Source organism: Cydia splendana, chromosome 5 (genome assembly GCF_910591565.1).
Source record: "Cydia splendana chromosome 5, ilCydSple1.2, whole genome shotgun sequence".
NCBI classification, from domain to species: Eukaryota; Metazoa; Arthropoda; class Insecta; order Lepidoptera; family Tortricidae; genus Cydia; species Cydia splendana.
The window spans coordinates 14,149,179-14,163,377 of NC_085964.1; the positions used below are offsets into that span (position 1 = coordinate 14,149,179).

General features: G+C 36.7%; 1 protein-coding gene across 5 annotated transcripts in view; it reads right to left on the reverse strand.

Moving 5' to 3' along the window:
- Nucleotides 1-380: 380 nt before the first annotated feature.
- LOC134790789 (sodium/hydrogen exchanger 9B2-like) overlaps nucleotides 381-14,199 on the reverse strand; it is a 70,295-nt gene continuing 56,476 nt past the window's right edge. For all 5 annotated transcript variants that reach the window (XM_063761722.1, XM_063761724.1, XM_063761723.1 and 2 more), the window contains 6 exons: nucleotides 12,141-12,355; nucleotides 11,632-11,803; nucleotides 3,959-4,113; nucleotides 3,340-3,504; nucleotides 2,844-3,054; nucleotides 381-1,650 (listed from right to left, as the gene is read on the reverse strand). In XM_063761722.1, the coding sequence (XP_063617792.1) occupies nucleotides 1,436-1,650; nucleotides 2,844-3,054; nucleotides 3,340-3,504; nucleotides 3,959-4,113; nucleotides 11,632-11,803; nucleotides 12,141-12,355 (1,133 nt within the window). In that variant the 3' untranslated portion in view covers nucleotides 381-1,435. The remainder of the gene's footprint in view (nucleotides 1,651-2,843; nucleotides 3,055-3,339; nucleotides 3,505-3,958; nucleotides 4,114-11,631; nucleotides 11,804-12,140; nucleotides 12,356-14,199) is intronic.

Sequence of the window (14,199 nt, forward strand, 5' to 3'; positions counted from 1 at the left end):
ATTAAACTCAAAAACTTCTTCCTCGCGTTATCCCGGCATTTCGACACGGCTCATGAGAGCCTGGGGTCCGCTTGACAACTAATCCCATGATTTGACGTAGGCACTAGTTTTTACGAAAGCGACTGCCATCTGACCTTCCAACCCAGAGGGGAAACTATGCCTTATAGGGATTAGTCCGGTTTCCTCACGATGTTTTCCTTCACCGAAAAGCGACTGGTAAATATCAAATGATACCTATTTCGTACATAAGTTCCGAAAAACTCATTGGTACGAGCCGGAGTTCGAACCCGCGACCTCCGGATTGCAAGTCGCACGCTCTTACCGCTAGGCCACCAGCGCTTCAATTAAATTTATTCAATTAAAAAATTAAACTCAAAAACTGTTTTCAATAAATATATTTCTAATTAGTTATTATCACTGTAAAGTTTCCGTAGGTAACAGTTCAAATAATACTTACCTACAAAAACGAATAATACGAATTATATAAATAAGTACAATATGGTCCCTTAACAATGTATAATTGGTACATATTACCATAAATCTTCTATTCTATATCACTATAATTTAAGGAGTACCTACGACACGTATTGGTACCAAATGCATCAAAATAATTATGACTTTAATGGTAGTTTATTTACAAGTCGGTTTTTGAAGCCATTTCTCAAATCACAGTTTAATACTCACTAAATTATACATTACGTTTTAAGAGCGTGATGAAATATTTCTACACTTAAACGGTACTTTGTACATATTCAAATTGTATTTCTATATTCCTTTTTTATCTACAATACAGTTATGAATACTGTGAAAATACTTCTTCATTAGGCCCCTACACAGGTGGTTACATTTTTAATAGTGCCCCTATACTTGAATCTAGGTATGTAATAATAAATAGATAATATTATAACTATACTTAATTCTTAAACAAAATAAACAGAGACTTACAGTACTTGATGTCTTTAAACATTGTTAAAAGCGAGGTCTACATTTAAAAAATATGTAATAAATATCTTTATCTTGTTACAAAAATAAAGATTTTACACATTTCTGAATATATGTATAGATACCCTCAAACATCCCTATACATATACTTATGATAACTTCAAAAATAGTTGCAATTAAAATCTCTTTATGTTTTATCTTATAAAATATACAACATGAATTATTGTTTTTGTTTCCAAGTAACGAATTATAGGAATAAGTATTTGATGGTATAACAAGAGTAAATTCCAAAAATATATTTCGTAGATAATTAGATATATCACCATGCTGTGGGTATTTCCAGTCCTTACCAATCTCTGCCGGCGGTGAAACCGGCGACGTCTGGGTGGTAAAGACTGCAAATAATTCATCGTTATACATTTCATCACTAATGTGACCTAAGTACGATATCGATCGTTCGAAAAAGTAGCTATTTAGAGAGTGAGTCGATCGGTCATGTGCGATTGTTGGGCTGGACGGTGATGGGTGCGGGCGCGGGCGTGCTGGCGGCCGCGGGGGCTGGGGTGGGGGCGGGCGAGGCGGGCGCGGGCGCGGGCGCCGGCGGCTCCGGAGATACCGGCGCGTCGGCCTCCGCGTCGCGCTCCGCCACTTCTTCTTCGTCGATGATGGAAATGTCACGGATCGACGGACGGTGCGATCGACGCCAGCCTGTTGAACGATTAAAAACATACTTTAGCTGGTGATCAAAGTTAAACCACCGGATTTGTAAAAAAACCCAAAGGAGATATCGCATCCTTTTATACAATATAGACGAATAGACAGAGGTAAGCGGTAGGCATGTATTTGTAATTGCTTAGTACGAGCTAAGGACTTATATTGAAATACCCCAAAGGAGATATCGCATCCTTTTATAAAATATTGACGAATAGAAATAGGTATGTTTTAACGTCTTAGTTATAAGGTCAAACTTTAATAATTGATTACGACCACGACCACCACCATAAACCACCACTATCCTGTTAAGGTAACTCATGGCAGAGTTTTGTTTTAAGAAACAAAAATGTGTTAGGTCACGTTTTATTATTAATTCCCGCAGAAATGCGGTGTTTATATACTTCCACATCAGCTAATGTACAGAGATATTCGTTAAGGTGACAGCGCGCCAGGACCCCCGTTCTGTGACAAACATTTAAATTCATATTCGTTCCATTCTTAGGGCTACTGCAGACACACGTGAATTCAAAGCATGATTGTCTGATTTGTATATTAGCTCTGATAAATTTAGATCCTATTCAGGTTAATCTGACAGATTTCCGTGACCAGATCTTATTAAATTGTTTCAGAATGTATGAGTCAGAAGATTAACTTCAAGCTTTAATTAAGCTCTGAATTCTAATCTGGCTGCGGTGCCTTGCACGGGATATACGAAGAAGTCAGTATCCATGTAGTGCATAATTATTATTTAAGAGGATAGTAGAATATCGAAACTTGAGGAAAATAGGATTTTGAACAGCTGTAGGTATTTGCTACCTTAGAGGTAAATTCGATAAACCATGAAAATGGCAATTGGCAGCCGCCCCGTTTTACTTGAAATATGTCTACCTGCTGGGTTGTTATTTTATAACAGCCCCAAGCAGCAGTTTGTATTCATAACCCCCCAACCAGAATTTCTGTGAATTCTAAGTAAGTAATTGGGAGAATTTTATTCCATCGTGATCTATAAAAAGTACATTAAACTAATAAAAAAATAAACTGGAAGCATTTGGTAGAAGTATATTATGCGAAAAAATCGAATAATGCCAATAGAGGCACAGAAGACTATGTTTGCAAGGAATAGCCTAAAATAGCATAAAAATAGCCGTCCACTTGGTTTAACAAAACAGAATGATACGCGCGCTTACCTTCTAATACAGGCGGTTTCGTGGTCTTGGTGAGTAGTCGAGGGCCAGTGATTGTGATGACGATCGCGCCGAGAGGAGCGGTGATCACGATTGACAGAATGCAGATATTCAGGACAATGTCCGCGTATCTCTCCAACTGGGGATCGATGGGTGTACCCGCGAGTTCCGCCATCTTTTTTACAGAATCCATAGCAACTGGTCCGAGCGCAGCCTGTTAAGGAAAGACACATATTTTGGATCTTAATTTAGTTTATTTTCCAGAATTTTAGGTTTACTATTATTATTTATGTAAGGATAAGGATCCACTCAAATATTATAAGTAAATTAAAAAAAGTCGATTTAGCGTTATTGAAAACGCGATTTTAGCGAACTACAGCTAGCTACAGGGTCCAATTGTAAACCTGAGACCTCATGAAATATATATGCATCGAATATCCTTTCTATCGATCTAGTAATTAAGAACTTCATAAAATAGGTAGTTGAGTTGACGTTGTACCTGTACGGTGGCTTTGGCCATCCAAGAAAGACCCACGAATATTTTTTCTTTCATGTTGAGGTTACTTCTCACAGCGCATGCGCTAGTAAGCATGGCGCGAAGAATCATGCATCCAGCTAAAATACCTCCACCGACGCACACCAAGTCGAGTTCCAGGTCTGCGATCTGTGAATTTATAATCGAAGTATGAGTATTTTATAATTACTGTTACTAATCATTGGTTTGTTTTGGAAGTTAATTTGATGATATTATATTCGCTATAAATCATAGCGATTTCGTTAATTGGAATTGAGTTAAATATATTAATGAACTAATATTATGGGAGTGAATCTGCTCCACTCCTTAGAACACTTTTAAGCACTTGCATAGCCAATGTTGTTTACAAAAGGTATATTTGATAAAGGCGCCTTAACGGTTATCCCAAGTAGTAGTTTTATGGAAGCAATGATTAAGATAGCCAAATTATTGAGTCAAGTTTTTCTTTTAGGTTCGAAGGCCAGAGCAGTCAGAGCAGGAGCAGTATTTCATAGTTTTTGAAATAAGACAGCTAGTCGATGCCTCAATCGGTATGTTAGGGTTTTCATACGGTAGCTGAGGATAAAAGAACTGAATAACATACCACAACTTGAGCGCCAGTAACGGAGAATAGCATGGGCTCGAAGAGCATCCAGAATATTTCAAAGGCGGTCGCCACGGGGTTGTCTTCCATCTCCCACCCCTGTTCCGACCAGTTTTTACCGGCGAAGAAGGCAAAAGCGATCACCGCTAGGGGTCCTGCAAATTTACGAAGATATTACGTAATACGTAACACAACAAATCGATTAAAAATTATCGATCGATTAAATATTATTTTGTGCATTAAACTTAGGATAGGTATCATAGCCAAATCTATTTTTAAGTAACCTTAGATTCTGTGTTTTGCGAGTATATTTCATATTTGAGCAATGAAAAGCGCTTTTCCTACTTGGCGAGGTGAAAAAAATGGTTTACTAACGAATGGGCCAAAAACGTTTTCCAAAGTATCACATCCCAAACTATGTTTCCCAAATTATCATTTCCCAAAAAAATGTTTGGCAAAACAACATATCGCAATTTTCCAGTTAGCAATAATCTTTTTTGGCAAGTTATTGTTTAGCAAATAATTACTTGGACAAGTTTCATTTTACCAAATATTATTTAGTCAAATGTATCATTAAGGCGCTCTTATACTCGAGTTTTACGTTTTCAAGGGGGTGAAGCAGACGAGTGGTAGAACGGGCAGGCGGGCGCCCCGCGCGGCGCACCGCACCATTCCCGCGCAGCACGTCTACGTCCTTATTCTGACGACATCGGTATTCTGAATTGTCAGTTCCGGGATTTTTTCCGGCAATTAATATTGAATAAGATTTATTAGCAAATTCGTATTTTCATGAGTACTTAATGAAATTAAAAATGGTAGGTAAGACGGTGAGTGTAAATAATTATTAATTATAAACAATATGAGTGTATACCGCGACAAACTGAGAATCTAATCAAATGATGCCAAATTATTATGAGACAGAAACTAGTACTTACTAATAGACCTTAAAAATGTAATAGAGTTAGACCAAGAAAAGTGTGCAACGATTTTGATTGCACACGCAGTGCAAGTGTTATTTTAAACGTCAAACTTCTATGAAATTATGAATAACACTTGCACTGCCTATGCTATCAAAATCGTTGCAGACTTGGTCTAACTCTAGCAGTCAATTTCGGGTAAGTAGGTAGTGAAAATAAGGAAGAATACTAGTAAAGCTAAGATAATTTGTGGGACTATTGAGTTATGCATAGCTCCAATAAGTAGATAAAATTAGCTATCTTCACAAAAAAAAAATTATAACTCTAACTGTAATTACTTACTATTTTTCTAATTTTGAATTGACGAGTAAAAGTCAAGCATTTAAAGTTTGTAGACATTCGAGTTAGTTAACAGCTCAAGAAAATAAAAAAAAACTGCGGAAATAATTCGTATAATTTTGAAAATTGGCACAGATATACCTTGTAGTGTCCAGATAAACATACTTAAAGTCCTCGAGCTTAGCGGGTGTGCTGAGGGTGTAGGGGGGAGGGGGGTGAAGGTACCTTTTTCATATTTTTGCTCATATCTCGAATATCTGTACGAATAGCATACAAAACAATAACAAAAGTTTTAACATAAAATTTCCCCCACCCCCCCCAAAACACTTTATTGTACAAAAATCAAAACAAAACGGGAACAATAACATTCATCATTAGTACAAAGACGAACTCCTACAAATTTGGTTATTTTTATTTTTACGTTACGATCAATAATTTAGGGTTGTTAAAGATATAAAAAAGTCGATTTAAGAAAACGTCGTTTTTTCGTAATTGTTCATCACAAATCAATTTTTTAGTTTAGAATAAGCAAGAATATACATATAAATCAGTTACGCTGACAAAGTCGTAAAATAAAAACTAGAAAAAATATTTAATAGGGTAGTGGCTCCCTTATATGAAAAGTGGGCATGTAATTTTTTTTCGCTTCAACCCTATAGTGTGACATGTCGTTGGATAGGTATTTTAAAATAAATAGTTATTTTAGGAAAAACAAAATGTACGTGAGGATATTTTTTTTCGTGTCAACCCTATGGTATGGGATGTTGTTGGAAAGGTCTTTCAAAATGAATAGGGGTTTTAGAAGAACATTTTTTGATAAAGTGAATATTTTCGGAAATAATCGCTTTGAAAGAAACAAAATGTGTGTGACAATTTTTTTATCGTTTCAACCTTATAGTGTGGGGTGTCGTTGGATAGGCCTTTCAAAATAAATAGGGGTCTCTAAACAACATTTCTTGATAAAGTGAATCATTTCGGAAATAATCGTTTAGAAAGAAAAAAAAAATTCCTTCGAACTTTTGAACCATGTGTCCAAAAAATATAAAAAAAAAATCATGAAAATAGTGCTTAAAAAACTCAATCAAATAAAATTAAAACAAACTTGATCTGTTAAGCTGTTTATGAGTTATCGCTAAAAGTCATCCCTTCTTATTTTAATTAAAAGCCTGGCAACCCTTATTTGTGACCGGATTTTCGCAGGCAACCCTATACCATTGTACTTGTAATAAAATTACCATCATTTTGATATATAATTCAAGCGTCAGACAGATGAGTGCAATTATCGATATAAAATCACCTCTTTAAACACGGCAACCACATAATAGTGACCGGAAAAAGATAGGCAACCTAGTTGATTTATGTTGTACAAGTTGTATACTTTCCATTGAAACTTATTTCGTTCGTCAGACAAATCGGTAAAATTTGCCGAAAATTTTTTTTTAATTTTTTTTTATTAAAAATAGCCTTGACCATATTTCTTTAGGCAACCCTATTTATTTATGTTCTGGAACATAGTTTCTTTCATATTTTCATAGTTTCATCCGTCAGACAGATTGGTGAAGGTCGACCATATATGTGTTGGAAAGTGTCTTCGTAAACTTAAAGAATCTTGTTTTATAGGTAACTGCATAAACGCACGTGGAACAAGTTTAAATGTTTGAATAAATATACAGCTTTTGTTCGCGTGCGTGATGCCGTCACATTCGTTTCGACCTTGCTGCTAACCAGACTAAATTTGTATCAGTGCCTAATCCTCGACAATATACTCTTCATATGGACTCATCATGTCCAATTCCTTGATGTGAACATGATGAGTGACATGAAGTCAGAGAAATCGTTGCAAGTGACTGTAGCTAACGGAGACAAACTATTTACGGCCGGGCGAGGTAATGTTCAAGTGGAACAACGTAATGGCACTGTAAAGACTATAAGTGATGTGTATTATGTACCTAATTTAGTAGCTAACTTATGGGCCTTCCGACACTGGGCGGAGGCTGTTAACACGGCCGTCTACGTCAAAAACCGCTGTCCTACGAAAGCTGTACTGGGGAGCACTCCTGAAGAAAAGTGGAGTGGCAAAAAGGTATCTCTAAGTCATTTACGTATCTTTGGTTCTGTGGCTTATGCGATGACTTTGAAGCGTTCAAAATTAGATCCGAAATGCAAAAAGTACATTTTTGTTGGGTATTGTGAGCATACAAAGGGTTATAGACTCTTGGACCCGGAACAACCAACAAAATGCATCAAAGCCAGAGATGTAACCTTCTTAGAAAATACGTTCATTAAAAAAGTATCAAGTGATGACATTGACAATGTCATTGAGTCAATTGAAAATAATGGAAATAAAAATGTTGTAATCGAATTGTCGAACCCAACTTCTGTACAACCAGAGATATCGGTAGTGAGCGGTACGTCTGATGATGCCAATTTAACACAAAATTCTCAGAGTACGAGCGATCGAACGAGTACGATCACAATAAATGATTCGTCTAGCTCTAGTGAATGTGATGATCCGGCCGATGCAACTTATATTCCAGAGGAGGAGAGTACGGATACTTCGGAATATGACAGTTCATCGGGCTCACCACATTTTGGATTCCTAGCGGGCACGTGCGATCCAGATGCTCCACGGACTGTACGAGAAGCACTGAGTGGTCCAGATGCTGACAATTGGAGGGAAGCAATGTCTTGTGAGTACAACTCATTTATTAAGAACGAGTGTTGGACACTGACAGATCGACGAGAGTCACAAAAACCTGTCAAATGCAAGTGGGTGTTCAAAGTGAAACGTGGATTGAACGGTGAACTACTCAAATATAGGGCACGCCTGGTAGCTAAAGGCTTCACGCAGCAATATGGAATAGACTATGAGGAGACGTATTCACCGGTTGTCAGATATTCCACTATACGTACTTTGTTAGCCTTGGCGGTTGAGTACGGTATGAAGATTGAACATCTTGATGTAAGTGTTCGCCTACTCCCATGGAAACTGGACTTAAGTTACCTAGGGGCAATCAAAGAGATGATACCTATGATTATAGAGGTCTTGTAGGTTCTCTTATGTATATTGCTATCTGTACCCGACCAGACATCGCATACGCAGTTAGCTACTTGAGTCAATTTAATGAATCATTTACAGAGACCCACTGGAAAGCAGCCAAAAGAGTCCTGCGCTACTTGAAAGGTACCTTGGATCTCCGTTTGACTTTTAAGAAAGGCAAGCAGCAGCTGGATATCACCGGATATGCGGATGCAGACTGGGGCAGTGACGACGTAGACCGCCGGTCGTACACGGGCTATGTTTTTAAAATAGGTGAGTCAGTAGTTACTTGGGAAAGTCGCAAGCAAAAAACAGTTAGCCTTAGCTCTACCGAAGCCGAATACTACTCTTTGTCTAATTCTTGTAAAGAGGGTTTGTTTATTAGTACATTTCTGAAAGAAATTATAAATAAAGAAATTGTACCGACAATTTTCAATGACAATCAGTCAGCGCTAAAATTGTGTAGGAGCTCTTTACATCATGCTAGGACCAAACATATCGATATACGTCATCATTTTATTAGAGAACTTGTTAATAGGAATAAGATTACTATTGAGTATCTAAATACTAATGATATGTTGGCAGATATACTGACGAAAGCGTTGTGTAAAGTTAAACACAGTAAGTTTGTGAGACAGTTCACATTACTGTCATAGGTAAATACATTTAACTATGTATTCTATGTAATAATTGTGTTCTTAATGTAATTACCATCATGGTTATTTGTTGGTTTAGTCAAACATGATAGTGATTACATGAAATTAAAAGACTTGTTTATTTTATAAACATTTATTGAATAACAATTCATAATGTGAATAACTGAACTTTGTTAATAAGGTGTAGCGAAAGTTCAGTGCATATGTTTTTGTTAATTTAATGTTATAGTGAAGTGTAAGTCACTATTTAAGTTTTGTGTTTGTGTGTTTAAACAAGATTGCTTTGGTTTAAGGGCCAGTGTTGGAAAGTGTCTTCGTAAACTTAAAGAATCTTGTTTTATAGGTAACTGCATAAACGCACGTGGAACAAGTTTAAATGTTTGAATAAATATACAGCTTTTGTTCGCGTGCGTGATGCCGTCACATTCGTTTCGACCTTGCTGCTAACCAGACTAAATTTGTATCAGTGCCTAATCCTCGACAATATACTCTTCATATGGACTCATCATAGTTTCCTTTACGCCAGATTTAACAATATGTGGGATCTCCTACTATTTGAATCCTGTATATCTATGTTTAAAAATTATTCAATTAATTGATTAATTTAATAGCCTTTTAAAATATGTTTACACAATTTATCAATCGTGACTGAATTCCGGATTGGTTAGATGGGTGTGTGCCTTTGCTGCTCAACTTGTTATAAAAGACAATATGACGGACGAATGTCTCAAATGTCACCGTATTTAAGAATTATTTTGCTTTTCTTCGTAAGTATGTTGAAAAACATTGTGTGTATAACATATTTGCATATTTATGAACCGTCCGCTAAACTAGCATAGGTCCGACGCCGACAGTGGTCACGGGCGTACTGGCGTGAAGAATGGGCGCAAGGTATTGCCGCGTAGGGTGTAATTTAGTAGGCAAAATGTTGAATTCATAAAATGATGAATGAAAAAATTAACGTATCGATAAAAGGACAAGCAATAATGAAGATTTACTTAAAAGCTATCGACTTAAGTAAGTTTCATATACATTTTCGTCCTAGTACTTCTGACATAAGGAAATAAAGACAGTGTTAGGCATGTTTTCAACTTAAGATTCTATCGAGAAAATAATGAGCCGGCGTGTTTCTGACCAGCAATAACGTAGTTCAAGGACTGAAGTTATACATACTAGAAAATAATGCATGAAATCCTTGTAAAAGTCTGTAAATATGGTGACAAAAAAGCGCATTTTAGTACACACCGCGCCTTAAGCATAACATATTCCATGGCATACAGCGATGGCAAACAATTTACATACCAATAGATATTTTTATTTTTGCTTTTATTTGAAATACTTAATCCCGACCTTGGTTGTTTTATCATTTTGGTTATGTTTTACGCATACCTACGGATGTGATTAGTTGAACCATAAACATATAATATAATTTTTAAGAAAAAAAACCGATTTCTATGGGAGCCGGTGTAGATGGTGCACTATGTAGAACAGGAGGTAAAACCACCCATTTTTCTAGTAGCATTTCGTTTCTGTAAGGGTCGTAGTTCTAGCCTAACCTAACCCACTTCTCTGATAGCAGTTCGGTTCTGTGAGGATAGCAGTTCGAACCTAATCAAATCCACTTTTCTAGTAGCATTTTGTTTCTGTAAGGCTCGCAGTTCTAACCTAACCTAACCCACTTTTGTTCGGTCCTGTAAGGATCGCAGTTCAAACCTAACCTAACCCACTTAACGGCTTTTTTGGAATATAATATTAGCCAATAAAAAACGTTTGCTAAATAACTTTTTGTCCTAACAACATTTGACAAAGTAAAATCATGCCAAGTGATAATTTGACCAAATAAATTATATGCGAAGTGTAACTTTGCTAAAGGTTCCTTTGGGAAATGAAACTATTGCGATAAGTTTGTTGGGAAGTGAAATTTGGCGAAAGGTATTTGGCCCAAACGAAAGTACACCGAAAAAAATATATACTTATTAGTTTTGTGTAATAGTATCACCACTACAAAGTTTCAAACATTGTTTCTAGATTCTACTCGTTAGGTACACAGGTACTTAAATATTCACACCGTATTATTCTTATGGCTTCACTTCAAAACACATATTTCTTCAAGTTTTCTCTATTTTTCTAATAAAGTACGGATCTGCGCCTCGCCAAACAATTTCGATCTGATATGTAGGGGCTACCCCACGCCAATGACCTTCGATCTGAATTCCTTAGTTTTCTAATGTTTTTTGTAGCTTATTATATTAACAGCAACGGCTTTAAGCAATATAGTATCCCATATTTACTTCATAGTTCATTGTCTTCGAGATATTTGACATCAAAGTTGAACAATTTTAGGCTAAAAACTGGTTTTCTGGCCATAAATTTTGTGTTAATTAGTTTAAAATTAAAACCTTGTACACGTTTTCGAGACGTCAAAGACGAACCCAATATGTAGATTTCGTACATGTAAGATCCTTCACTGCAAACTAGATACGAAAAAGTGTTTTTTTAGACAATGTTTAAAAAATTCATAAAAAAATAAGTATTCATATTTTTCAAAATCCGGTGGACAAATCCGGAGATTAAAGATGGAAAAATCGATAACCGTTTGTCTTATAATTCTATCTGTAGTGCAAAAAAAGGAGATACGATTCAAAACTAGTCAATAAATCGATGAAAACCTCGGGTAGCCCCTTAAGTAAAAATTTTGTGCTTCTGACGCACACTACTGACCTGCGCCACCCCATCCGATTTCTTCCGAACCAATCACCGAGACTATCCCACCCGCCAACAACATCAGCACTCGAAGAGGCACGACAAAGGCGTCGTTCTTTTCCGGCACTACCTTCACCAAGTAGCCGCAAGCTCCACCGAACACTATTCCAACAATTATACTCAAGGGACCCTGGAAAGTAAAACATGTTACATGTTAACATGTTTACATGTTAATCGCATAAAATTTGATCAAAGTTTATGTAACTGAAGTAAAGCGTAACAAGCATTTAATTGACAACTTTGAGTCTGGCCTTTCAAGCTTAAAAATCGGGTAATCTAGAATGTATATTTAAGATTAGAATTATTTTTGGTAAATACCGGTTCGAAACAATGCAAAATTGCGAGAGAATAATTCGTGAAACAAGAATTCTTGTTATTAGAATAAAAAAAAAAACGTATGCTGTTTTTTTTCTGCCCATAATTTAATTTCACAATAGTTAAGAAATTATTCTTGAAGTGACACGTACTTGGATAATATTCATAGTCATGGAGGCACTAGAGAACATGATGGAGGAGACAATTCCGAACACGGCTACACTGGCAGCGTCATCGACTCCGGACACGGCGAGGACCAAGGTCGGGATGCCCTTAGATACTCCGTAGCCTTTGTTTCTGAGTCGGAATAGGCAAGGCACAATCACGGCGGGTGACACGGCGGCTACTATCGATCCTAAAAGGAATGCTGCAAGAGAAACAACAAAGTCTATGAAAATTAGCTTTTTAGTTTGATTTTGTAACAGTGGATTCTTTCTATGTATATGTTACAGGCCAAACCCGATTTTAGGAGAAACTAGTTTTTACTAGGCCAAAACAGATCATAGTGTATGCGATAGGATAAACCGGTACAAACTAGGCTAAACTGGTCAGTCCAAAGGCCGATAGGAGAAACTTGTTTAACCTAGGCTGAACTGCGGGCTCAGCACGGTTCCATTTTTATCGACTATCACTATACGCGTCCCTTTCGCACTTACATACTTGTTAGAACGTGACAGGCATGGTGACAAGGGATAAAAACGCGACCGTGCTAAGCCGCCTGGTTGAGCCTAATATGAATACATAAGTACACTTCAGGATAAACTGTTTTAGCCTAGGAAAAAACTAGTTTGTCCTAAAATAGGTTGGCCGGTAACATACATAAAAAATATAAATAGCTACATTTTAAACGGACCATTTAGTACCTAAATAAATATTATCTCTATGCAATATGGATCATTCAAGGAACACGAGTATCGATGATACAAATTTTCACCGTCTTTTAAAAAAAGGAGTTTCCCAGTTTGCCGATTTTTTAATGTGTATTGAGTAAAAAACGAAGTTTCCGAATTCAAACTACGTATAGCTACATTAGCTATAAATCTTTTTGAGACCTACCCACAAAACGTGAAATCTTACTTTCTGAGAAAACATCGAGTTTTCTACAATTGCTCAGAATCAATCAATTGAGATCATGGATGTATCACATCCGATATGCCGGGAGGTAGGTATTAAGATAATACATGAAACCGGCCAAGTGCGAGTCGGACTCGCGTTGCAAGGGTTCCGTACATTAAGTCCGACTCACGCTTGACTGCATATTTCGAATAGGTTTTCCTGTCATCTATAAGTAAAGAACTAATTTGTGTATTTTTTTCAAAATTTTTGACCCAGTAGTTTCGGAGATAAAGCGGGGAATGGTCATTTTTTGGCAATTTTCTTAAATAACTTCTAACCTATAATTATGTATATTTTAAAATTATAAAAAAAATATATTTGAAATTTTCAAAATGAGCTCTTTCATTTGACATATAACTCAATATAGTTTGAAAAACTTTATTTTTTAATTTTCTCATTTATCGGGGGGTAAATGAGAAAAGTGGCCCCCATGTTTAAAATTTATTTATTTACGTTACATGACCGTCTTTGGGTCACTAATTTACATATATGTACCAAATTTCAACTTAATTGGTCCAGTAGTTTCCGAGTAGACGTGTGCGCCGATTAAAAAATGAGCGGCGGCGGCGTTTGCAAAAAAATCGGCGGCGGCGGCGTGTTTTCGGCGTGAAATCGGCGTGACCTTGATTTTCACGTTTCTTAAGAAAACTCATTAATTTGTTGTTTTTCTTGAAATTTGATCAATGCAGGTTGCTGGTCAGTGAACTACGTATAGTTTGAATATGCTGTGAGTAAAATAGGGTTTGTAAATGAATATAGCATAGATATAATAACTTGATTTCCCTAGTAACTGGCTTGCATGAAGAGGTTACCTGGTCCCAATGACCTTCGATCCGATCTGTAACTCTCCGTTAGCTCAAGCTTTCCATGGCTTATTATCCTATTAAAAATGACGCACTTTAACAAAACACAACTCCACATATCCTTGACATTTGCTAGACATAGTTGATTGCTATGGCTTCTATTTAATGGTTTTCTTGTCATACAACCAAACCACCAGGCTCACTGAGACGTATCTTCTTTCTCGTTTTCTCATTGATGAGGCTCGCGACCACATGTAATTTGTCTCCATTTCGTGCGGTCATAAGCCGTATG